This window comes from Manacus vitellinus, unplaced genomic scaffold (assembly GCF_001715985.3).
Source record: "Manacus vitellinus isolate BGI_N305 unplaced genomic scaffold, ASM171598v3 scaffold_15_pilon, whole genome shotgun sequence".
In the NCBI taxonomy this organism is placed as follows: Eukaryota; Metazoa; Chordata; class Aves; order Passeriformes; family Pipridae; genus Manacus; species Manacus vitellinus.
The window spans coordinates 16353288-16377982 of NW_021939122.1; the positions used below are offsets into that span (position 1 = coordinate 16353288).

The 24695-nt window shown below is 42.4% G+C and overlaps 2 protein-coding genes across 4 annotated transcripts in view; one reads left to right on the forward strand and one right to left on the reverse strand.

The window, feature by feature from the left end:
- The first annotated feature begins 1535 nt into the window (after positions 1–1535).
- HABP2 (hyaluronan binding protein 2) lies at positions 1536–24367 on the forward strand. 3 transcript variants are annotated; one of them, XM_018069331.1, is made up of 14 exons: positions 1536–1661; positions 9583–9619; positions 14082–14207; positions 15301–15408; positions 15837–15953; positions 16305–16424; positions 17071–17242; positions 17671–17759; positions 17884–18109; positions 18948–19090; positions 19428–19562; positions 21052–21197; positions 22077–22269; positions 23215–24367. In XM_018069331.1, exons 1-13 carry the CDS (start codon positions 1593–1595, stop codon positions 22251–22253), a joined length of 1665 nt encoding a protein of 554 aa, XP_017924820.1. In that variant the 5' UTR covers positions 1536–1592; the 3' UTR covers positions 22254–22269; positions 23215–24367. The 3 variants fall into 3 exon arrangements, with proteins under 3 accessions (XP_017924820.1, XP_017924819.1, XP_029814471.1); XM_018069330.1 differs by having other exon boundaries at positions 23674–24367; XM_029958611.1 differs by having other exon boundaries at positions 15837–15917.
- Positions 21765–24695, reverse strand: part of NRAP (nebulin related anchoring protein) — a 52095-nt gene continuing 49164 nt past the window's right edge. Inside the window, exon 42 of the mRNA XM_018069329.2 lies at positions 21765–23843. Within this exon, the coding sequence (XP_017924818.1) occupies positions 23742–23843 (102 nt within the window). The 3' untranslated portion in view covers positions 21765–23741. The remainder of the gene's footprint in view (positions 23844–24695) is intronic.

Genomic DNA, 24695 nt, shown 5'->3' on the forward strand with positions numbered 1-24695 from the left:
TAAAAAGTAAAAGCCTTATGCAATGAGATTTAAAAGAAAACTTTGGAGGCTGACAAGACACATCTGGCACAACTTCAAAGTCCATCAAAGTACATATAATCAATGTTTGTCAATAGCAGTTTTGCATCCTTTAATTTATCTTTCATGGATATAAAGCATGATGTTATTAGGATCCAGTCCATACCTTAATTCTGTTTGAGATTTGATGAATCAGGGCTCTATTAAAATTCAGTGCAAATCAGCTTACTCAAGGACACATTACATAAAGTCGTGCGTTATCTAACTCCTTTTATCTTGCTGTCTTTCTAACTAGTTAAAGAATCTGAAATCTCATAAACTTAAATGTGTTGGCTGGCCACCAACACAATAAATCTCAAATACATATTGATTGCTTGTAGGCACCTTGTTAAGGTATGCACATGTGACGTAATCAGCAAATCTTAATTCTTTGTGTATTTTTTGATATATGAAATCTCCTTTAGGATTGTTCATGCTTCATAGTAAGGAATCATCAGAAACAAGGTTCTCTGGCATCAGAATTTCAGCACTCATCACAGAGTCTGTAATCAAGTGCTAGCGACTGATCTTTTTCACCAGAAAATCACATTTGGGATGGGAAACGATGAAGTGCTTGGGATTTCACTGTTTTCTTCCTCATATTACAACATGTGGGCACCCCTCCCATCCATTTTATTTACTGTACTATATTCAGGTCCTCCTGAGTAGACAAGCACATTCATTTTTCCCCTGGTGCAGTGTAATGTGCTCAGCATTATCTTATTTAACTGTTTTATCACAACAGAGAAAACATTGATAGGGAATTCCTAGTGAATTGGGGCTGTGATGTAAAAACACTATTTCTTTCGCTTCCTTCCTTTTCAGGCTCTAAGCTGTTGGGGAGAAAGAATTGTCTTTTCATCTGTTTTTGTAAGACATAGCACAAACAGTATCTGTTGAGCAAAAGTTTTTCAGCATTTCCACAATAGTGGATTATTCTTTCAGTAATACAGTAATTTCTTCAGTTGCTGCTGTTGCTACAAATGCTTCAGCCTCAGGAGACTGGGGGTTACTCAAGAATTTCAAATTTTATTTAAAAAAAATGATTACAGGTTCTCATATTAGTGGACAAATGCTGGACAACATGGTCTGTGTATGTTTGAAATTTAGAAAATAATAAAAAAGTACACTTTTATATTTTTTAAAATTGTATATTAGATCTCACTATCTAGATCTATAATAGATCTCACTATTTTTCAGGTGGGAGAGAAGTTAAGTCTGATTAATATTTTTTTTTCCAACTGATAATAATAGTTGAAAGATTATTCTAAAACAAGGAAAATGTATCTTTTCGTTGTTAATTTGTACCGTTCCCATCTGACACTTACTGATTTGAAACATTTGCCAGTAATCAATGAGGTGATTATCTGGACAGGATGCATTTATTTGATCAGGACAATCTGTTGAACATTAAACAATATTTGAAGCACGGTTAATTATTTGCACTGAATTAGCTCACCCTCAAGATTGTGCCTTGTCTGAAAAAACCTAGGCAAGAAGAAGAAGCTGATTTCAAGAAAAAAACGAGCACAAGGATGGTTAACAGTGCTTTGGCCCTTCAGGTTCTCCCATTGGTCATTCTCCTTGGGACCACATGTTTGTGCGTGAGTATGTTTTTACACTGCTTTTCTTTCCATGTGCCAGCTCTGCTCCGTGCTGAGCCCTGCCCGGGCAGTTGCAGGGCAACTTAGTGGAGTATCCACATTTCAGGACACTGAGGTGCCCAAGTAAATGCAGTATAACAGGGAAGCCCTATGGTTTTTTGGAGCAGACGTCTACAGTGTCAAGGAATGGCTCATCTGGGTACAATCAGCTCAGTGGCCACCCCACTCCCAGGGGTGTGCAGTGGGGAGTGCAGTCACTCCCCCAGCCCTGGCACTAAGAAATGCTCCAAAACCCTGGGCTGCAGCATGGGCAGCTCAGCTTAGAATCACAGAATGTTTTGGGTTGGAAGGGACCTTAAAGATCGTCGAGTTCCAACCCCCCCGTACTGTGGGCAGGGACATCTTCCACTAGATTAGGTTGCACAGAGCCCCTTCCAGCCCGGCTTTGAATGTTTCTGTGGGTAGGGCATCCAGCATCTCCCTGGGTAACCTGCACCAGTGTTTCACCACCATCACCATAAAAATTTTCTTCCTTGTATCTAGTCTTCATGGTAAAGGGACTAAATATTAGATTATTGCCTTGGCAGTTTTGCAAACTCTTCCGTCAAAGGTGAAATTTCCCCCAGCCATATGTTTTGAATGATTGAATTATCATTGCCACTAATGTGGGAGAAAGGCTAGTGGCAAAATATTCAACACAGCTAGACATGGCCAGAGCTCTACTCAGGCAAAGCTTGATATACTTCCCCAAATCTATTCATCTCCTCTTAAAAGAAGACTGGAAGAATGACTTGTAACTAAAGGAAAGTTAAAAATTGGTTTTTAAAAAATTCTTTTGTTCTTCCAAGCATGGGGATCAAGCAGATTTTCTCATGAAGGGATCTGAAGTTATTTAAAACAACTACTTTCTTAGTGATATTTCCTATGTGTGTAGGTTCACATTTACTGAAATATGTTGCAAAAATTCAGATGTTGACAGGTTAAGATTGAGTTCTTTGGGGAAAACACATAGTGAGGGGCTTTAATGGGTTGTAGATCTTTTTGAAGAGATCAGTGAATTGGAGAGCAGTGATTTTAGTAACACAACAGAGTAATTATTAATTAGTGTCTACTCTGTCAGCACTTGGTCCAGCAGAACATGAAGCAGCTTACTGAGGGATCAGTTCTAGGGTAGTTCAGTGCCAGTTTTACAGACATTGTCAGAACCCAATCTAATATAAATAAGCTCATAATGAATTGACTGTGTTAATTCATGCTCAGTGAAGATGATGTGTGGACAGTCTTAGACAACATGAAGTCTTGCACAGATTTTTCCTAACTAGTCCTAAGTGTTAGGTTGATTCATTAGCTTTAACAATCCTAATCTAACTTTGCCCTAAATATTGCTGTAGAAAATGTAGTGTATATCTCCCCCCAACCCTGAAAATTCATTAACATTGCTAAAATGCATAAGCAATTCTACTGTCACTGAAAAGCAGCACGACAGAATATTCAGCAGGCTAGTTTTTAATAAAACATGCTTTTTCTTCATAATTAATATAACAAGGTTTTCTGGCTTAGCACTTGGCATGGATCCCAGGAAAAAAAAAAGAGGGGAATGAGTTGCCATGATGTGACCATTGCATGACAAACAAGTTATGAGAGGATATTTTTGCCTTAATGATTTGTCCCAAAGAAAAAGTTGCACTGAAATAGTTTGAATGAAAAAATAATAGATTTTGCACTTTGCTGAAACCATGGAAAGCAGTCTCAATTACTATTTCCATCTTATCGCAAAACTATCTATCTTCATCATTTTTATTTGAATCAGGCTTTAGGAGTTTTTATGCACACTGATTAACAAATATTACTGGTGAAATACAGCAGAAGTCAAACAAAGGTTTAAGCAGTAACTCATGTTGAGTCAGTCAAAGCACTCAGACCTTCAAGGATCTGGTGGGTTTGGAGCAGAACCCTAAGGCAAAAATTTCCATTCAGTTCTTTCATATTACCTGAGGATAAACTGATTTCACCTGTGTGAATCCAAACTATTTCCATAAAGGGCATAAAGCTGCATGGTGAGTGCAAGTGAGAACAAATTTAGTCCTTTATTTTAGCATATATGATGCAAGCACACCAAAGACTCTCTTCAGACATGGCAGGTCTTCTCTGACGGTTGTTTTTTCTCCTGTTTTTCCTTTCACTTCTGCTCAGCAAGACACTGTAGTAGAAATGTTCCTACTTGGGCTAGAGAAATCTGGAACAGGACAAGACCAAGCTGGATCCCCCAACGCTCCAGAGTAAATCAACAGGTGTTCAGATCAGGCTTTTTCCTTGTATCAGAGTTCTCTGCAAACTCAAACACCCCTGGCAGCAAGAAGGAAGACTTGCAAGGGACAGAGTAGAATTGTTTGAAACTTCAAAAAATTGTTGTCGGCTTAGTTTTGATGGAAGGTGTTTTGAAGTCACTAGCCATGACCAGTGCAATAACCAAGAGCACTTAGCAGTGAAAACAGATGAAAGTATCACATTAAGACCAAACGATTGCCAAAAAACTTATCAATAGTGCCCATCTCTTACCTGGCCCATAGCAAGCAGGAAACTGTTACCAGGAGCGCAGGTCCTTCCTTGCCTCAGGTCCTTGGAGACCAACATTTTAGGGTGTTCCAAAGTCAGCATTGTCTGATATCTTTTCCTACCCCCCAGTGGATCTAGTCCTGTAGAAAACTCCCACTTCTGCTCCCCTCACCCTCACTCCAGGACTGCACTTTTCACACAAGGCCTCCACCGTGTTGAGAACCGATCACTGTGAAGAGAAGTGAATGCTGTCAGGCCCGTCTCGGTTTGTGGCCCATCAGGTGTGATACCCTTCTGCAGCGCTCGCCTAAATTTGCCTGATGCAGCAGGAAAGCAACAAAGCCCTGGGAGCGCCCCCAGCTAATTTTGCACCGTGCTCTCAGAGAGGGAAGCGTTCAGCGCTGACCCCCGAAGGCAATCAGCTTATGCCCTGCAGCATGCAGGTTGATATCCCGTGTAACTAAAGGGACTTAATGATTTTGCATAAGCTTTAAGTCTAGCAGTATAACCTGCATTTCCAGCACTGGCTGCAGAAGCGTTTGATAGCGCAGCACACTCGTGTTAGTGCGACAGGCTGGCTCCTGCAGCCCCCTGACACAGATTTTGTAGCTTCCCCTTTCTGTGGCATCCAAGGCTGACTCCATTTCTCACGTGGGAGCACGAGCACATCTCACCCACCAGTGAGCAGGTTTAAAAACAACCCGCTGCTACCAGACCACCTCTCACAGTGCAAAGATTCATTTGAAAACTTTGATCTCTTGGAAAACAGGAGCAGGTAACTCCTGAGTGGAGAACCAAGCTGGTTTCAGCAGCACCTCTGAGGGATCTTGCTTTTTTTCCTGTATCCCTGTGGTTTTTTGTATCAGGTGCTACCATGGGAAAGGTTCACAATTAAATAATCAGCAAAATAAAGGCTTTAAATGTGAACCTCTCTGGGTACCCTGGGACCAGTTGATAAGGACACATCATTTACTCTGAGGCACACATTGCAGCTCAGTGTGGAGGTAGGAGATGTCTTGTTAGCAGAGAGGTGAAGAAGTCAGAGGTTTTGGTGGAATCCTTTCAGAGAACGGTTTCCCAGGCTAAAACTACAACATATGTTGCATGTGTGCTCCAGATGATAGTATACCCTGCTTTCATTATACTGCAACCATGGCCTTGGCTGAGAAACACAATGTCATTGCTGGAAAGCCACTTTCCCTTGAAGTTCAAAGACAGTCACTACCCAAGATGGTTGCAGGCAAAAATCTGGCCGATTGTAAGAGCATCAGAACTGTCGATTCCCTCCTCCTTTGGCAAGCAGCCCAGAGAAAGGTTCTTACTGAGAGCTGTCAGTGGGATCAAGGGGTTCACTACGAGGAGGCAGTAGTTGTGTTTGCCCTCGTGGCTCCTTCATGCCTGATGTCAGTTCTGGATGGAAGTTGAACAAATATACATCTTCATTCTCCAGTTCAACCCCATCCCACCTCCTTCTTGGCTACAAAGCTGTGACTGCGCAAGTGAGCAAATGAAAGTGTAATCTTTGTTCTTCTGCCATGGAGGCCACTTCATGACAAGTTGCAGGAGAATTTGCAGGACTTAATGCAATTAAGTGAATAGGCCAATTCCTACTAATGTAGTTTAATGTTTGAACTCCTGTAGTGCTTTGTTGCAAAGTGTGTGCATGTGTAGAGGTAGTTATCACCTCTCTTCCTAGTCTGTCATGCCAGCTTGGGTAGCTACACTGTTTTCTCTGGAATTCTGTTTTGCACACATGTAAATTCACAGCCTAACCCTGGGCTGTCACCTTTTTGCTCTCTTTCTCCACCTGCTTTTTTTTTTTTTTAGTTTTTCGTTTTTATTGTAATAAGGGGTAGCAATGTACCCAAGACACAGCAAACAGTTTAACTGCAGAATGCCCTTGGTAGCTGTAAATAATTTCCCTTGAATTTAGGGTCAAATCTTCCTGTGTGTTTTCACAAAGAATTGCCAGAGATTAACTGGGCATTTTTGTCTGAGAAAGAAACATAGAATTCTGTCCTGAGATGAAGAAAGCTCATGGTTCTGGCATTTCTGTTTGAAATCTATTACATTTCATTAGTCTCTCTTTCTTGAGGAGTTGAAATGGAAAAATTGAGAACATCATATATCTGCAATATTTAATCTTAGTACAAAGTCTATTTAGCAAAATTTTGATGGTTCCTTGGAGAAATTAAGTTTTAGTGAAGTGCTAATCATTACAATGAGGACAGACAACAAAGATCAGGTGATATTTGGTTATTTTGAATTTCAGCCATTTTTTCACTATTTTTTCTAGAAGCCCCATAAATGTAATTGGTTTCACAGTCAGCAATGTGCTGATACCCATATAAAATGTTTCTCTTAGCCTTTTTTTTTCTCAGGGTTTCTTTTTTATGAGCCTAAAGTAATAAAATTTAAAATTGCTCTCTGCAAATACTTCCAGCTTTGTCCCTCATCTCTGCAGACCTGCTACGAACAGGATCCAGTGAATTTATTCCCTCTCGAGACAGCACACAAAGTATCAGTGTCGAGCTGCAGCAAGGAGACTGTTTGGTGAAACCAGCTCCACAGTCTAATTTCTTGCCCCCCCTTCACTCCTTTTGTTTGAATCTTGCTCCGTGTTGGGCTTAGTGTTGCACCTCGTCAGAAGGACAAGATCCTCCTCTGCTGGCCATGAGCAATACGGCACTGCAGGCAGCAGGCCCTGCCTTCATGCCCCTGCCTGCACCCCCTCCTGCAGCCCCCTCCTGCCCCCGCGCCGTGCACCTCTCTTAACAATCTGCTTCCGCATCCCATATCCAACACCTTGCATCGCAAATCCTACATCCCGCACCCCTTCATGGTGCAGAGGAAGGGGGTAGCTCCAGCAGACAGGAGGGAAGGAGATGGGCTCTGCACACCACCATGGCATGCTTTGTGCCAGGAGTCAAAAGGATAAAATTTGGCCCTGTGTTGGCTAGTGGGGGCAAAAATGCTTGAAAACCAGCGTGGTCCAGTAAGTGGTCCACTGGACCTCAGGAAGGAGGAGAAAACTCTCCATGCTGAGAAGTCAGCTCTGCCCAAGGTTTTGTCCTCTGCTGCAGCTTGTGACAGGCACACAAGGAGGGAAAGCTTCAGCATTGTATTTAACTCTTTGACACTCCATACTGGGTGCTCCAGGAGCTTTTGTTCCCAGTAACATTTGTGCTGTGTCAGCAGATAGAGACTTTCATCCAAAAGCAGGAACCAAAATCTGGGACTGAGCTACCCTAGAGTCCAAGCCACTCTCTGCTCTGATGGATGTTATCAGAAACCTGCACATTGTCTCAGGTACTGCAAGAGTTTAGGGTATCTGCCCTTTTGCAGTCAGCTGTGCTCATGCTTGGACAGGAGGGGCAGGTGTGTCACCTGGAAAAGAAAGTAGTGTAGCAAAGGGCTATATCTTTCATCTTTCTTATTTCCTTGGGGTGTGAGCATTGTGAGACTCTTATCTCTACTCTTCAGCTGGGGAAACTGAGGCACAGAAAAGCGTGATGTAGTCACGTCCTGCATCTCTCTCAGCCTGGGCTGAAATCCTCTGACATTCCCCTGGGGTGCCAAGGGCTGCCCCGACTGCAGGGACAAGCTCACTAAAGTCAAGCCCTTCAGATCCAAACCCTTTCCAACCCCATCAGGCAAACAGCACAACAGGGCAGCGCAGAGAGCTGGGGGAGGGAGATGAAATGTTTCTTCCTTTATCCTGCTTCCTTGTTCTTTGTTTCATCTATTCCTCCAAAAGAAAGGAGTACACTTGCAGGGTTTTTTTGGTCTGTTTATGGATGAACGCTACCGCTAATTGTAAATGGAGCAATTAGACCTTTGCTTTATATAGTCTCCGTCGGGGTCTGGCAAAGGATCTGACGAACGCTGTACCTGCACTCAAGAAACATATACACCAAGGACAGAGCTTTTACAGCCTTCTCATTTACCATCATCTCTGCACTCATTCGGGGGGGCAATTGTGTGAGGATGTGTCCTTCCAGCTGCAAAGGATTTAGTTCTGTATGTGTGTGGCTCACTTAAATGCACCTGGGAAGGGGCTCAGCTGAGTGGTTCAGGGGACATTGCTCTCATTAAAGTCAGTGGGAAGGGGGGAGCTGGAGTGTCTGTTCTTCCTGCCTCAAACACAAGAGGGATACAAACGTGCCTGAAGCAAAAACTCATTTATATATTCCAGATAATATTCACAAATGTGAATTCTGAGCTTTTTTTTATTCTGTTCCTTATTCATTGCTTCTGATTCATTTGTTCTTAGTCACAACCAGTGTTATCTGAGAATATCTTTCTTCTATATATAATGTACAACTAAACAGGGCATATATTTACAGTTAATTGTATTTGTAGCAATGCATAGGTGCACGTAACAATCATGTATGTATGCTGTCTTTATTATGACTGCTAAATTGTTTGGAAATACATTTTCTTCAAAAAAATCATGTGAAGGATGAAGAATAGCAGCTCCAAATCTCCTTCTTTACACCACTGTTAGTATGTGCATCCTCTTTGCAGGCAGGTAATCCTGTCTGCAGCTGGGATTTAAAACAAGAAGGAAAGCAAATGGAAATCATCATGCTGGGGATACGTCCTGGTGCAGAGTCAGTGTATCTCCTTTCAGACAAACCTCAGTTGCACTCTTCAAAGGCTGAGAGCTGTTTTCCGTCATCTTCTGTTCCCTTTTGTTGCTTGCCCTTGACCATGAGCCAAAACAGAAAGGCTGGAGCCCCATGTCCAAGGTTTGACACGTGGCATTTCCTAATGGAAAGCACCAGAAATATTCTCCTGCATCCAAAAATCCAAAAATCTGTAGGCATCAGCCTGTAGACAGCCTTCCAGCTCGGGGGTCCAGATCCCACTGGCTGCACCAGGCATAGGCTCCTGGGCCGTGCTGCAGTGCCTGACCTCCACTCAGGTCATGCCACGTACCCTGGCATGTCCAGGACTCCAGCTTTGTCAGCCAGCTGGAGTGTGGCCCCTGTCAGCATTTCAGAGAAGCTGGACAAACAGCCCATGTGCCATCACTTCGTAAGCTAAGAGGCAATTTAACTCACTCAGGACAGGTTTGCCCTCAAACAGACCAGCCCAGCAGCTTGGGCTGTGTGCTTAGAAAGTCAGACATCCCACATTGATTGTTGGCATTTTGTTAATCTTTTGAAAGAGCTCTTAAAACCCAGTCCAATTAGCTCCAAAGTGGGGAACAACCTTGTCTGGATGTCCAGCACTAGGGGCAAACAGAAATTTTGCACTGTAAGCAAATCTCTGCGTTGGCTTTTGTTTTTCTTCAGAAACTTTTGGGGTTTTTTCAGAAACAAAAACTTTTGGTTTTTTTACCCTTTATTATCTCATGCAGGCTTCCCAAGTTTCCCTCTGGGTCCACCAAATGCAAGGTAAGTGGTTTCAGTTTCTTCTTTATAACTTCTGAGTACAAAACTTAAAGGCTGGCAACTTGGTTCATCAAGAGCCTCCACTAGTGCCCAGTGCTGAATTTTACTAACTTCATCCAGAGCCTTGCTGAGCTTAAAGTAAGGCCTGTGTAGAAAATATGTTTACCTTTGGACAAGTAATATGGCGAGCACTTTCAGACCTGCCCAGGTGCTCTATGTGCAGGAGACAACGCTGCGTTGTGTCCCCGCTAGGAGTGTGCCTGGCACGCTGGAGCCCAAAATAGAGGTACAGCAGCAGTACCAATGAGCAGCTGATCATGGGATTCTCCTAGATCACACCTGCAACTCTCAGTTCTGTTCCAAGCCAGGACTTTTCTGCACCTCTGTGCCTTCATGTGCCTTGGGGACCTGTGGGTGACACAGTGGGTGACGGACTGGAGGAGAAGTCATGGTGCTGGGATGCAAACCTCACAGAAGGATAAGCAAAGAGCCTAGCTGTGGATGAAAATCAAACGTCAAATGAATGAAAGCTGACTTTCCCTTGCAGCTTACAACTAACTGTGGAACTTATTTCTGCAAGGCTCTGTCCAAAGTGCAGGAAGGTTCAAAAAGTGTTTACAAGCCCGTGCAAGTAAAAAAATCATTAAAGGCTAATATTTAAAAATCATTAAATAGCATTAAGATGTTGATAAGGGAAAAGTTGTGATGATTGTTGTGTGAGGATGCGTAAATTGTGTGAGGATTTGTACATCCTTTTGCAGCCTACTTGGTCTACGTAGAAGAACTATGTTTTTATTGATAAGTTTAGTATTTTTGCAGGTAAGCCCAGCTCCTCTTTTCCTTGATTACAGTGGATCTTACATCTGAGTTTATAATGTATACCTAATGATGTATTACATTAATTTTGTTCATTATTCTGCAAAAAAAGAGTGTGGGTTTTACTATGCACTCGTTATCCAGCTGCATTCCTGTTCATTCCAGTGGCATTTTGGCTTTCAGATCAAACCTGGAAGTCCAGAAGCCTTGTAGCTCATACAGCAGTGCTTCTTTCCCCATATCAAGGCTGCTGTTCTAACATGTGTGTAGAAAACAAATTTCCAAATCATTTGTGTGTCTGAGCTCAATATTTGACTTCTGCAAATGACCCTAGAGTCATACACTTGACTTCAGGGTTTGCACATCTGTTTACACACAAGTTTGCAGCCTTGTGCAAACTGTTTGATTTGCTTTTTAATGGTAGAGTATCCCTTTCACCATCTCTCAGTTCATTCCCTCCCTTGTGGTGTACAGTCCTTACATCTGTCCCTCCACTGTGCCTACTCTCTCGCACTCTCCATCCCCCTGCAAGCCTCCACTCCTTCAGCCATCATGATCCACCTTCACCCATCATCTATCCCTCTGAGCAAAAAGGTGCTGCAAAACTCCTTTTAAGTAACAACCGCAAAACTATTTGAAAGGCTTTCTGGCTTTGTTCTTAGCTGGTCTCCCTTCTTTCTGAAGCTGCAGATACTCCCAGCCACAGCCTGCTTAGAAGGGAGGAAATACCATGAGGTCTCATCTCTGCAGAAGTAAATGGGGAATATCTCATTATTTAAAATATAGTCAGGATTTCAGCCTCATAAAAATAACACTACAATAACCTCAGAGCTGGAGACAAAAAGTATTTAGAGAGGTGATAGGAAAAGTCATCCTGCTTAAATTAGGCCAGATTTCAGTCAGTCCCCAGAGGTTCAGAGAGCTTGAATAAATGGTGGGTACTTTCTGGTGCTCTTGATGTGTGTTGGCAATAGGCTTTAACTCTGCACATCACTCATCTTGACAACTGCAGTCCAACAAAGTTACCTCACAATTCAGGTCACCCGATGGCATCCTAATGCATCACTTTCCCACTTGGAACATTAGTCATGACTTGATCCAGTGAAGGTTTTGAAAACAGTGTGACTGCCGACGTTGAGATATCTGTTCTCTCAGTAACAGAGAGCTCGTGTAAGCTAATGAACAAGGGGATATTGATCAGAAATCCATTGCTTGATTGACAGCTCTTGGCAATATGAAAAACTGCAGATGAAAGCTCGAGCAGTTTAAAAGATCACCCAGACCTCAAAGCTGATTTGAAGCTTTAAAAGTCAATCTCTGTCTATCAATTATGGGGGGATTTTTTGTACTACACAGAGGAAAGTTATTCTTTGAAAATTTGCATGCAGGATGTCTAATTTAATTTCATGTAATAGTCACATTGCAGTGACAAATGTCAGATCACTGCTTTTTTAAAGCATGTTAAGGTTTTCCAGCACTTACAAAGAATGAGCACTCTGATTTAGTAATATGTTTAAATCAACCAGTGTATCAGACTTTGTGCTTTAATTATGTGCTCAGATAAAAAAAAGTGTTGTTTTTACTTTACTAAACCTATGGCTTGTTATGAATAATTAAAGAAATGGGAGCACTTCTTAAATAAGAGATGTGGAAGCCAAATAGTTATTTAATGTCAGAGCAGTGATAAATAAGAAGACATCTTTTAGTTTGGTGTCATATACCCAAGTTAGGGTTTTCTGGTCTTTGTTTTTCATTGCTTTGTGCAGCTGGAGAGGACACAGAGTAGCTGGGAGATGGGAAGCATCACTCATGTGACCTATAGAAGCTCTGTACTAATGGTTTAAAAAACTAATGGTTTAAAAACTAATGGTTTAAAAAACAGAGTAGATGATTCTACAATGGCTTAGCAATTTGTGCTCATTTGAAGCACTTATTTTTCCTCTGTTGATTTAAGACAGTCCTCTCCAGCCTCTGTAAAGCATGCTGGCATGTTTGCAGTCTGCTTTTGGCAGCCATAACTCCCCTCTTTATCCTTCATAACTTCTAGCAGGTATATTTTTCCATAAAAAGGGCTACCCCATCCTTCAGAACACTTCTTTAAAGCATCCGTGGAATAAAAGTCAACATGCCCCACTAAGATTCTGAAAATAAACAGGAGAAACAAAATCAGACTCCTTCAGACACTTCCCTCAAACTCCAGTTGTTTGCAAAATCTCCTCTCCAACAAAGTGAACTTGCAGGCTGTATTTCAGGCAAAACTTCCTTTTTGTTTTTCTTTCTTAACTACATCACATTAAATTTAATTTTGTTCACTGTAGACAATGTCCTTATCTTCCAGCAAGATCCTTCTGTTCCTCAGCAAGGCATACACTTCTGCAACACTTGCACATAGTCAAGACTCAGCTCCTGTGGAAATAATGAGCTGAGGAAAAGGAGTCTTGACTTGACATAGCAATAAATGAGGTGAAACTTTCCCCCTTTTTTTTTTTTTTGGTGAGAAATGAGAGTTGGCATGTAGGAAAAAAAAAAAGAAGAAAAAAGACAGTTCTATTTTAATATGAAATATAAAACACCCATTGTACAAACGTGGAATTTCTTTCTTTTTTTCAGAAGCAAAGAAAGAATAAAGATAAAGGCTGCAAGTGAATGAATGAGGAGAGAAAACTAAGATAATGCAGTTGATAATCAGTTCAAGGCAGAGCATTATCCATGGGGCCATCGGTCCAGCCCTAGGGAAGAGCTTTTTAAAATGTCTCTGTACGTAGCTTAGCTTTGCTCATTACCATACCTTGTCTTTGAAACACTGGAGTGGCTTCCATCGACAACAGTTGTACCTGTGCAAGGAGCTGCCAGCCCACTTTAATCAAACGATCCCCCCAGCGCAGCTGGCAAAGCTGCAGGTCCCAGCAGGCTCCCGTGAGGACACTGGCTTCTGGTGGCTCTGGGCTGGTGGGCGAGGATGGGCTCCTCAGCACATGTCTGCTGCACCAGGGCCTCGCTCCTTGAAGGGTGTTTTGTGGGCAAGGAGTCACACAGACGTGCAGGTGCCTCAGGCTCTCCGTGCCCCCCGGCTGCCCTTGGAATGGGACTCTCTGTCCTCACACGCAGCAGGCACCTGTGTGCAGGGGAGGGTCTTGCCTCATGCTACAGCAACGATGTGCTGGTGATCAAAGCATCTGGACAAAGAAAACCCCTTCTTCTTGTAGAAATCTGAATCTCCTTCCCTCACTGCACTGGTACCAGCCTCAGCATCTTCTCTGGCTGTGCTGCCACATGAGGGGCTCCTTAAACCTGTGCCTGCAGAGCCCAGGCCTGCATCCCATCTGGGTCATCCCAGATGCCACCACAGGAGACAGCTGAGCAGCCAGGGACCCAGTGCCCTTACGGAGGGTCAAGGAGGGCAGCACTGGGGCCAGTGGTGTTCAGGGTGCCCATGCTGGGCTCTAGGTGAGCTCTGCCTGTGCCAAAGAAGAGCTGAATGGCACTTTTGGTTCTCAAGATGATGTAGTCTCTAGACCCACCAACATCCCAAATGAGCTGAAAGAGATAAGGACTGTCCATCTCAGGGAATAACTTCTTTTATACCTTGTCTCCTTCCAACAGTTTTGATTCCTCTGTTCTTTCACCCTCTTCTGACCCCTCCCTGCAGACAAGGATGATGACTTTGAATACTATGACTCCACGGAACAGGAGCAGGACCCCAGCCTCCAGCACCATTCCTGGGAGCAAGTGAGCTTTATTGAGACATCTATAGGTGACTTCTATACCATGCCAGGTACCTCTGAGGGGTGGGCAGGGAGGCAAGGAAGGGGTAAAATCCCAACCCTGAACTTGCAGTGTGAGTGTGGCAGGTCTTGGCTGCCAGCCTGCTCTCGAAATGCCTGCATCAAAGGGATGAGTTAGGAGGATCATTTGCAGTGTTCTTCTTTGTATTTCTCTTGTAAGGAGGCTGTGTTTTATCTCCAGGTTTCACAGGATGGATTGTGATCATGCAGAACATTTCTGATTGCTACTACAAAAAAGCACAGGCTTATTTGTCTATAGACACTGTAAGATGTAATTGCTGTTTTCATGGGATATATGTTCTGTATTTATGCTGGGAACCAAATGTAGAGCAGGTTTGTGTTGTTTTGTTTTTTTTTCTTTTATCAGTTGCAGGGTTTTTTTCTTTTCTTTTTCTGTTTTGCCAAACTTCAGGAGAACAGGAAAGGATCCTCAAGATTGCTCAGGAAACACAAAAGGCAAGACAGGGAAGTTACCTGTAACATTCCCTGAGTTATCCCCCCGTACAAAGAAAGCAGAGCTTATATTTGACTGTCCCCAGTATCAATTACTCCTGGCAACCTGGACTGCAGTGGGGAGGTTGAACATGGTGTAAGGAGCAGTGTGCAAGTGACTCTCAGCAGGCAGCTGCTCCCTTGAAGCAATAGCCACCCAGGGATACTGTAGAGTCTAACAGTGATGGATGGCTTTTCCACGGGAAATTCAGCACCATGTTCCAAACAGAGCAATGCCGAATACAGATACCTCCAGACTAAGCGCATGAAAGCAGACAGCCAGAGGCTATGCCAAAGAGGTAAATGTATCCCTGAGCAAAGAAAGGGGCTTGCCCCATTACAGCTCCATAATAGACATGGCAAAGGCAGCACAGGAGCTGCAGACCCAAAGCCATGAGCTGTTACAGCTTGCAATAAACTCTGCAGCAATTCACACCACTCCTGTGGCTGCTGAACTGATGCATAAGCACAGCACATGTTATACCGGATGCTGTGCCCAGGAAGGCAGCCTTCTGCAGTCAGAAAATGTGAGAAGAAAAAGCAGGTGATGAAGGTTGAGAAGCTGAAAGATCTTCATCCTTGCCTCTGCAGACCCATGCCTCTCTGACCCCTGTAAGAACGGTGGTAGGTGTGCATCCAGTGGAAGGGACTTCAGCTGTGCCTGTCCCAAACCATATGGTGGAACCACATGTGAAAAAGGTAATGGCTCTTTGGCTAACCTACACTCTTTATTTTGGCAGTTAATGTTGCTGTTACAGCTTTATAAACCCACTGTTTGCTGGGCTGAGGGTTCTGACAGCCCACAGCAGTCATGTTCATAGATCTTATGCTTAGTGCCTTATCCAGACCAAAGTCTGTCTGAATAGCATCCAGTAAAATAGACTTCAGGAGTGCAGAGACTACTTGTCTATCCCCTGCCAGGCAGGCAGTGGGGAGCTGCTCATTGGTACCACAGATATTTTGCCATAAATACCATGAACATGAAGAGAAATCGCAAGTCCACACCTGTTAAATGAAAGCTTCCTTGGGGCATCAGGAGAAAGCATCTTCCCATGATCCCTGCAAGGGCACAGCTCCTGTGTACACACAAATGCTGATGAAGTACCTTGTGTCTCTGTTTTCCACAGTGGAGGACATGTGCCTGGACATGAACTGCCGCATTGGTGACTGCCTGGTTCTATTAAGCCCTCCTTATTTTCGGTGCAGCTGTAAGCCTCCGTACAAGGGATCATTCTGCCAACGCTGTGAGCACTCAACAGGACAGTGAGAGAACTGTGTTAGGGACAGCACCGTGGCCAGTCTGCAGTGGGAAATCCCTTGCAGCCCACTGCAGAGGGTGGTGCTGCCCTAGTCATGCAACCTGAGTCTGCTGCAGCTCCCACCTGTGGGGCTGGCCAGTGATGAGTTATGCTTGGTTTGTAAGTGGTGGTTCAGTCACTGGTAGAACACCCAGTGCTGGGCATTTTGCAAGACTTCATAAGAACTCAAAGTCAACAGGCTAAATGGGAACTCTCTCCAGTTTCCATTGGGCATGCGAATGGCTGCATAGTGTTCAGCAGATTAACAAGGCTGTTCTGTGTTTTCCACATTGACAGCATCTAAGCAGTGCAGTCCCAACCCTTGCAAAAATGGAGGTACCTGCATACGGAACAGAAAGAGATCAAAATTCACCTGTGAGTGCCCTGAACTTTTCAGAGGGAGATTCTGCAAGATCGGTATGTCACGGCTCCGGGGAAGGGGGCAGGGGAGAAGCCTCCAGACAGCCAGGGCTGGCTTCACCCTGCAGCCAGACTGACTGATGCTGTCACTGCTCCAAGTGCCCGGCTACACCTGGGCACTGACGTCCTTGGGGAGAGGGTAGGAGGAAGAGGCTGACTTGGCAAAGGGGCTTGAAACAGTTCCTGTACTGGTGTTTTCCAGATGTGCTTTGGCAAGGTACATAATGAGTGAGCGTGCATTTCCCAGAGGTTGCACATGTCACATGGAGAAGAAATATCAGGTTTTCCTTAAACACTTGAAATCTGATGTAGTGAAGATTAGTGCCTGTGATTCCTCAGGCTGAGGGAACTGCTTCTGATGGGTGGCCAAGGGTATGGGATTACCCCAGCTTGCTGCACAGAGAGCCTTCTGCCTCTGCAACATCACTGTGGGCACCACACCCCACACAGGTTTCCAAAGAAAAGGATCTTTTTCTTTCTCTTTTAAAAGTTGATTGCACCTCAAACTCCATCAAACCCCATGTACCACTAAATACTCCACGTTGCAGGTGGTTCTTCTGGACAAAGAAGGCAATGAAGAGAGACCACTTTGGGCAAGGAACAACACAAAAGTCATTTTCATATGAGTATTGTCTTCCTACAGGACCAGATGATTGTTATGAAGAGGACTCCTCTAACTACAGGGGAAGAGTGAATCAAGCAGTAGATGGCAGGACCTGCCTGAACTGGAATTCCCATCATCTCTTGGACTTCCCTTTTAATGCCTTTATGGAGAATGCTGACTTTTATGGCATTGGTGATCATAATTTCTGCAGGTAATATTTTGAAGAAGTAGCTGTAGAGGTCTGTATCAAAGAGAGCACTGAGGGCAAACTGCTCATGAGTTTGACAAACTGATAATATTAGGATCTCACGTCTTTCTAGACACTGCCTGTCTATAAACCACCAGAATGTTAGAATGTCTTCTCTAACTATACGGATGTGCAGCTTCCAGAAGCAGTCCTTTTTTCTTTGAACCAGTCCCACAGTTTTCTTATGGTTAAGACAGGTATGGGGATAGTAATATGGAAGAAGCCCCCCCTTTATCTCAAGCATCTTTGTCAAATCTTATGAAAGAGTATCTTTGGAAGTCCAGATCCTATGGGAGCATGAGGCTGCTCCCCTAAGCATCCTCAGCTCCTTCACTGGTTTCATGGAGATTTCCCCACTCCTGCTGGCTGATTCTCTCACCTGTTCCCTTCAGGAATCCTGATGAAGATGAAAAACCCTGGTGCTATGTCAGAAAAAATAAGGAAGTAGATTGGGAATTCTGTGATGTTTCACCCTGTTCAGGTAAAGAATTAAGAGTGAGCCACTCGGCAGTGTGTAGGTGGTCCAGAGCAGTGGGCACTGCTACTTAACTCCCCCAGTCTAATATTATCTCTGCATTATACATCTGCTGTCACTTCCAACACAGATGTAGAGCCAACAGACCCACCTGAATCAAATGAAATATTTGAAACATGTGGACAACCAGAAGTTCGTGGAACACTCAAGAGGATCTATGGTGGATCCAAGGCTACAGCTGGCAAACATCCCTGGATGGCATCTGTGCAGAAAAAGACTCCAGATGGGAGTGAACATTTCTGTGGTGGAGTGCTAATTAAATCATGCTGGGTTCTTACTGCTGGGCACTGCTTTGAGTAGGTGTATGCCCTGCAATTGGGGTAGATAAGTGCATAAAAATTAGAATGGTTAGTAAAGACAACGTAGTATCCAAATCACTTGCAATCAAAATGATTACTGGCAATCAAATTGAAAGGAAAACGTGTATGTGAAAGAAGTGGACACATACATAAAAATGCCATTTTCAAATGGTTCTTGTTGAATAAGAAATCTATGCCCCACTCCCCTAAAATGAGCTAAAATAGTCACGTGAGAGGAGAAAAGGAGGAAAGTAACAAGATTTTGCAATGTATAAAGGAAGAACTCCATGAAAAATTCAGAGGATATTGGGATACTAAAAGTGATATCACATATTACATCAGAATTAAGTTCTTCAAAACAGTCAAAACATGCATTTTGCTTTCAATTGTTACTGTGTCAGCTAGCTCTAAATATTTCCTTCAATATTTGCATTGAATTATTTGGAAGCCACCTAGGAAACAGATAAATTACATTCTGGAGATCATTCCAACACAGATAATTTTAAATACGCCCAGACAACATCAAGCAATTGTACTCCCGTGGCTCCAACGCACCACTACTCTGCCCTAAAATGCAAAGAAAAGCATGTATGTGCAGCTTTAAATCTCTTTATTTCACGATTGCAACAATTTAGAGCACATGTATTTTCCAACACCACTGCTTTCCTAACTAAGCCTTCCTATAATGATCTTAGGAAATCTTCTGGCCATACTTGACAAAAGGAAGCAATATCTTGACTTCCTGGTACTGAAAGTGCAGGTTTTCACCACAACTGATAGACAATGTCTGTATGTAATTTACTTTTTTTCTTTTTTTCTTTTTTTTTTTTTTCAGAAACGGGAAAGGAAATATCCAAGTAGCCCTTGGAAAGCAAAACCTCAAGAAGAAAGAGCATCATGAGCAAAGATTTGATGTGGAGAAAATCATTGTACATGATGAATACAGCGATAGAGGTGGCATCCCATACAATGATATTGGTAAATCCCTTTCACTGAATACTCACGTGTCTCACCTCCAACCTCAGTTGTTTGAAGCTGTTTGTCTCCAACTAAAATTCTCATTGAGACTATTCTCTGGAAATAATTAGGATGAAATGTGATCTAGGCCCATTTGAATCTTTGAGATGTAAATTGTAACAGGCAGGCAGAAGTGACTGTAGGAGGAGCAGAACAACTGGGACAGGTCCAACATGGAGTGCAAATGGCACGTGGGGTACACACAGCTTTGCACGGGGGTGTGTCACGGGCTGGTAACAGTGGTTAGGTGTTAAATGTCACCCCAAATACTTTTTGCTGTTGTTTATCTCCCCTCCAGCACTACTTAAATTGAAGCCAGTTGATGGTTACTGTGCAGTGGAAACAAAATATGTGAAAACAGCCTGTCTCCCTAACTTCTTCTTTCCCACTGGGACTGACTGCTTCATTTCTGGATGGGGCGAGACAGAGACAGGTATTTGTGGGCTACCTGGATTTTGGTGGGCACTTTGGTGCCAAGGTGGGCTGGTACTTTCAGTAGCAATTGCCAGAACCAAGTGTGAACTTAGGCCCTAGTGAAACCATGTCATGGAATTCAAAAGCTAAAACAAGCCACAGAAATTACTCGTTAGCAGAAATCTCTGCTGAACCAACAAATCTTTCAGAGGCCTGAAAAAATTCCTGACGCATCTTTTTGCTTGCCAAATGACTCACTATGTCATGGTTTCATCTGAAGCCAGCAACAGAAGCAAGAAGGTATCAAGAGAGGCTATTGTATAGCTTCTGTGTTTCAAGATTGGACCAAGAAATACTTTCACATGGTTTTCCAGCCCATTGTGTCAGATAAAGCTTTTCAGAAGCAGCATCTGGATCTTCAGATGTACTGAAAAATTAAAAAAACACGAAAAAATCCAGAGCTTTTCAAGTTCAACCAGCTCTATCCAAAACCTTTCTTGCCTGCAGTAAATCCTAAAGGGAGAAATTACTGTTCTTAAAACAAAAGATAATGGCAATTTTCTAAAAAATGCATTTTCTCATGTTCTGGTTGATGTGCTACTGTAAAGCAGCAGAAGGAAAACGTGTCACTGAGGCTGCAGTAGGTGTTCTAGTGCTTTGTGACTGATGCAGTCTGATATAATACATAGGACCAAATTCTCCCTTCTGCTGTAACTCTCATTGAAGTCCACAAGAGACAAGTGTGTTCATTTGATCAGAATGCACCAACAGAATTTAATGGATATTTTTTAGAAGTTCCAAATAAAAAGTCTTTCTTAAAAAGGGTACAGGGAAATTTATTTCTTTTCTCCCAACAAAAAGTATCAAGTACCCTGTACGTGTTCAGACTAGATGGCTCCTTCTTTGAGCATAGCTATTATTAGCATTTCAGGAAATCACTGCAGAAATGGAATATTTCCTGAAACTCAAGCAGAACCAAACTTATAAACTACCTTTAATTATCTACAGATGTAGTGCTTTGAAACTCTGGCTACTGCCTTTAGATGTCAAGTTATGTCTTTAGATTCACTGTAATTAATCATTGCCCTTAAATATTGTATGATTTTCAGTTTTCATCTGTTTCATTAGCTTGCATGTTAAAACATCTAATGACACCAGTCTGAGAAGTGCTGAGCAGCTCAAAGTCCCATGGGGACCTGTGGGAGCTGCAGACAACCAGTACCTTGGAAAAGCAGGATTGCACGGGTAGAGCTGATTGGAGCTAAATTCTGAATACATGACTTTGCTTTTATTCAGGCAACAACTCGGTGTCCTGAGGGAAGCTTCCAGACCCCAACTCTAACCCTTATCATTCCTGACAGACAGTTCTTTTCTTCCCAGGCTAACACATGCATCCCCCCTGCTCTTCCCCACCCCATCTATACGGCAAGCAACCTCCTATTTTGAATAAAGACAACACATGCAGTATTGGAAGGAAAGTGACTACTTTTTTGGTGCACATCCCATAGGTGAATCATCTGATCAGCTGTTAGATGCCAGGGTCAAGCTAATTTCACAGAGGAAATGCAATGAACGTGAACTACATAATAACTCACTGGATGAGAGCATGTTTTGTGCAGGAAAACTTCGAAAACCCGGAATTGACTCTTGTCAGGTTTGTTGCCTTTTCTGTATTAGAACACTAATTTTCTGTGTGAAGAGTCAGGTTGTGCAGAGTAATAGCTTTGGCAGGGTGCTGCATGTGTGTCTGTTTCTCACATCAATGTACATCACCAGCCTTTCTTCAGTACACTTTCAGATGTACATCCCCAGAGCTGATATTGTCACTGTCACCTACAGGCAGATCTATGGAAGCTAGATACCAGCCTGGAAAGTTTGGCTTCTGAGACACTTTGTCATAATAATCTGAAAACTCACCTTTTTTTCCTCAAGTTCATTATGGGTTCTGCCATAAGCACCAATTTTAATCTGATTTTCACTATCAGAGCTAAGACTTGCAGGGAGTCAGTATTGATGTTTCTTCTCATTACAGCTGGCACAAATGGGAAGCAAGTTCATACTTATACCATTGAAAGGTAGGGAAGAGCTTGAACAACACTTCCTAAGGTGCAAACTACCACTGTAAAGCATATATTGCAATAGAAATCACAAATAAACCAAAAATTAGACCAACCAACCAACTCAGAATAAGTCTATTTGAGGGATATGAGACAGATTACGGTTTCATTTGTGCCAGAGATCACATCTTTATCGTTCTGAGTTCAGGCTCTGAATGCCTGGTACTTTCATGCCTGGGAAATTTCATGTGACCTTGTCAGATACACGTCACAGACTGGAACAAACAAAAACTTACATCCAAAAAGTCTGGTATCATTTGACCTAGTTCCAGAACTGCAAGTCTACTCAGGGACTAAGCAGCATCTGATGATAAATCCACTAGGTAAATAACATCATTGCAGCTTCAAAATTTTATGATGAGAGAGAAGCATTCTGATATTGCTTCATGTTTTGAACATGTGCTTTCCTTCATCAGGGGGACTCTGGAGGCCCATTGACTTGTGTGGAAAACAGCTCCCACTACGTATATGGCCTTGTGAGCTGGGGTGATGGCTGTGGGTTAAAAAACAAGCCAGGAGTTTATACCCAGGTGACAACATTTCTCAGTTGGATTAAATCTACAATTCAGGCTGAGTCGAGGTTACGTCATTAGGAGAGAATGACAAACGGTAAGCTTGAGGTATTTACTATTTTTATCAATTCCCCAAATACCTCCTCTTTGACCAAAGATATTTCTGATATTTTCTCATGGCCTACACAAGGCATCCTTCACCACCTCTGTTGTGGGCTTTGAAATAAGCCCACATTTTGTAACAAAAGAGATCAGAAAGTAAAGCTGCTCCAGTTCTTCCTCAAATAAATCAGAGCCCCTAATATCAAACTTTCTAATTCTGCTTTTCAAGCCATGAAAATTCTGCAGGCTCAGCTGCTGCCAGCCATTCTCTCTTTCCCTTATGCTCCAGTTGAAGATGTGTTTTTTCTACACTCATTGGACTCTTACACTCCAAAGCTATTCGTGTGTGCTCTTAAAATCAGTGCAATTTTTCACTAACATAAAAATCACCATGTTCATGAATGCAGCCACTGGACTTATCTGAGGAGAGAGGATCAGAGAGAATTATTTTTAAAAGTACTTTGGTATGCAAATAACCACAAATTCCACCAGTGATGCCTTCCAGATTGAAAAAAACCTCCCAATTTTCAATTATCCACTTTATTCCAGATTAAAGGATAATTACTTACTAGGCTTCAGATCTACAATGGTATATGTGCTTAACAATATTGGTGAGACCTAGTGAGAACTAAATGACATTAGAAAAATCTGGTTCAAAAGCTATTGGATAATATTGAGGTTTTCATAAGTTTTGCATGTCAAAAGTGTGTAATTTGTGCCCAATGATTCTGCACAGATGTATGAAAAACAAGGGATTGGTATTAAATCAGTATGTAAAGAATATGCATGTTTGTGAAGAGCCAATTCCTTAAAATAGTAATGTCCATCTCATTTGAATTCCAGATTTTACAACCTTCTCTAAGCAGCTGCCTATCTATCAATAGCTACCCCTATGGTGATAATTTCTAAAATAGTAACTTTGATTTTTTTGCTTTGGAAGGTTTGAAAAAGACTGAAGAACTAATTGTGATCTTAATACATCCTGCTAATCTAGAGCAAATTCCCTGATGTCTGCTAGAAGACCTGACCTTGGCTAGTCAGTGATAACTCTTCTCCCACTGGACTTTGTCTCGTTCATATTTTTGTATTCTCTTAGGTCAATGGTGCCAATAATCCAGGAACATAAAATTCTCCAAAAATTATAAGTATGGAATAAGATTCACACAATTTATTCATTACAAATTATTTTGTATTCTACCATCCATGGTACAAAGCTGAGCCTGCCAGTCACCTAGTACTAATTTCATTTACAGCTTCAAATAAATAGCAGAATCTGTAATACATACAGTGATAAATCATAAAGTATCCACACAAAATAAAATTATCACTTATAAATTGCAGCATTTGGGTTGCATTTTAAAACAAAAAGTTTTTAAATGCCATCTATTGTGTTTTCCAGAAAACTGGAAAACCTACAGGATTTTCAGGATAAGATGAAAATCTATTTATGTTATGTCATGTTTCCATTTACTTCTGATACAGCTGCATCTGCCTTCTCTTGAATTGCAGAATTTCTGAAGCATCAGGGTTGACTGCGACTTGCTGAGATCTTTCTGTCTCCAACTGGTCCTGTAAAATCATATCCAAATAGATTGTGAAACCAGCCAGTGGACAGAAGAGGTCTTTAACTATAATTCTATAAAAATATTTGCATATTAAAAATTGCCACAACTGGCAAATGAACAAAATCTAAATCACTGCTCTGCACTGAGCGAATTTCTACGGTGGAGAAGTGCAAAAAGTGGATCTGTTCATGTAAGTTAGATACCACACATACCAAAGGACTAAATGTGCTCCTGATTTCTAATTTGAGCCTAAATAAAAAGCAAACCAGAAAACACCTGAGTTCCACATGGACTGCACACCTGTAGGTTTCCCTTGGACCATCAAATCATTATCATACCCAGAACTTAAGAAGATACTGCCTGTAGTTCCCTCTGCTTGCATTACTCAACCATAGTTTTCATTTATTTCTTGAGTAACTTTTCAGATGGAAATGCAAATCATGGATACCCACTGTTTCTCTTGAGCACGATTATTGTTTGACTTGTTTCCAAAGTTAAAAATTAAATGAAACAAGTATTTGAAATGCAGTGCTTCTCTTTTATTGTAACTTAATGCTTTCTAACTCCAAGGGCTACAAGGTCCCCCTGTATGGACTTCTGCTCTCTAGTGCTGGGGCACTGCAGAATGGGAGTCATCCCTGTGGAGGTAGGGAGAAAGAAGCCTGGAAGATCCCAGTCTGTAATTTCTTTAATCTTGAGCCGGACAGAGGTGGAGGAGGGGAGCATTCCCTCTTTGCAAAAAGCCTCCCACAGCACACATTATGCTGTTAGGAATCTACACTCAGCCTGTCAATATGGTTGTCAGTGGAGATTACATGGCATCACATAATTATATTGCAACACATGGTGTCCTGCT

Bases quoted from the DNA above. Each gene is read 5' to 3' on its own strand.
- HABP2 (XM_018069331.1), top strand. From the start codon at position 1,593: ATGGTTAACAGTGCTTTGGCCCTTCAGGTTCTCCCATTGGTCATTCTC. The intron at 14,208-15,300 runs GTACCTCTGAGG...TTGCCTCTGCAG, and splicing joins TGACTTCTATACCATGCCAG to ACCCATGCCTCTCTGACCCC. The intron at 15,954-16,304 runs GTGAGCACTCAA...CCACATTGACAG, and splicing joins GGGATCATTCTGCCAACGCT to CATCTAAGCAGTGCAGTCCC.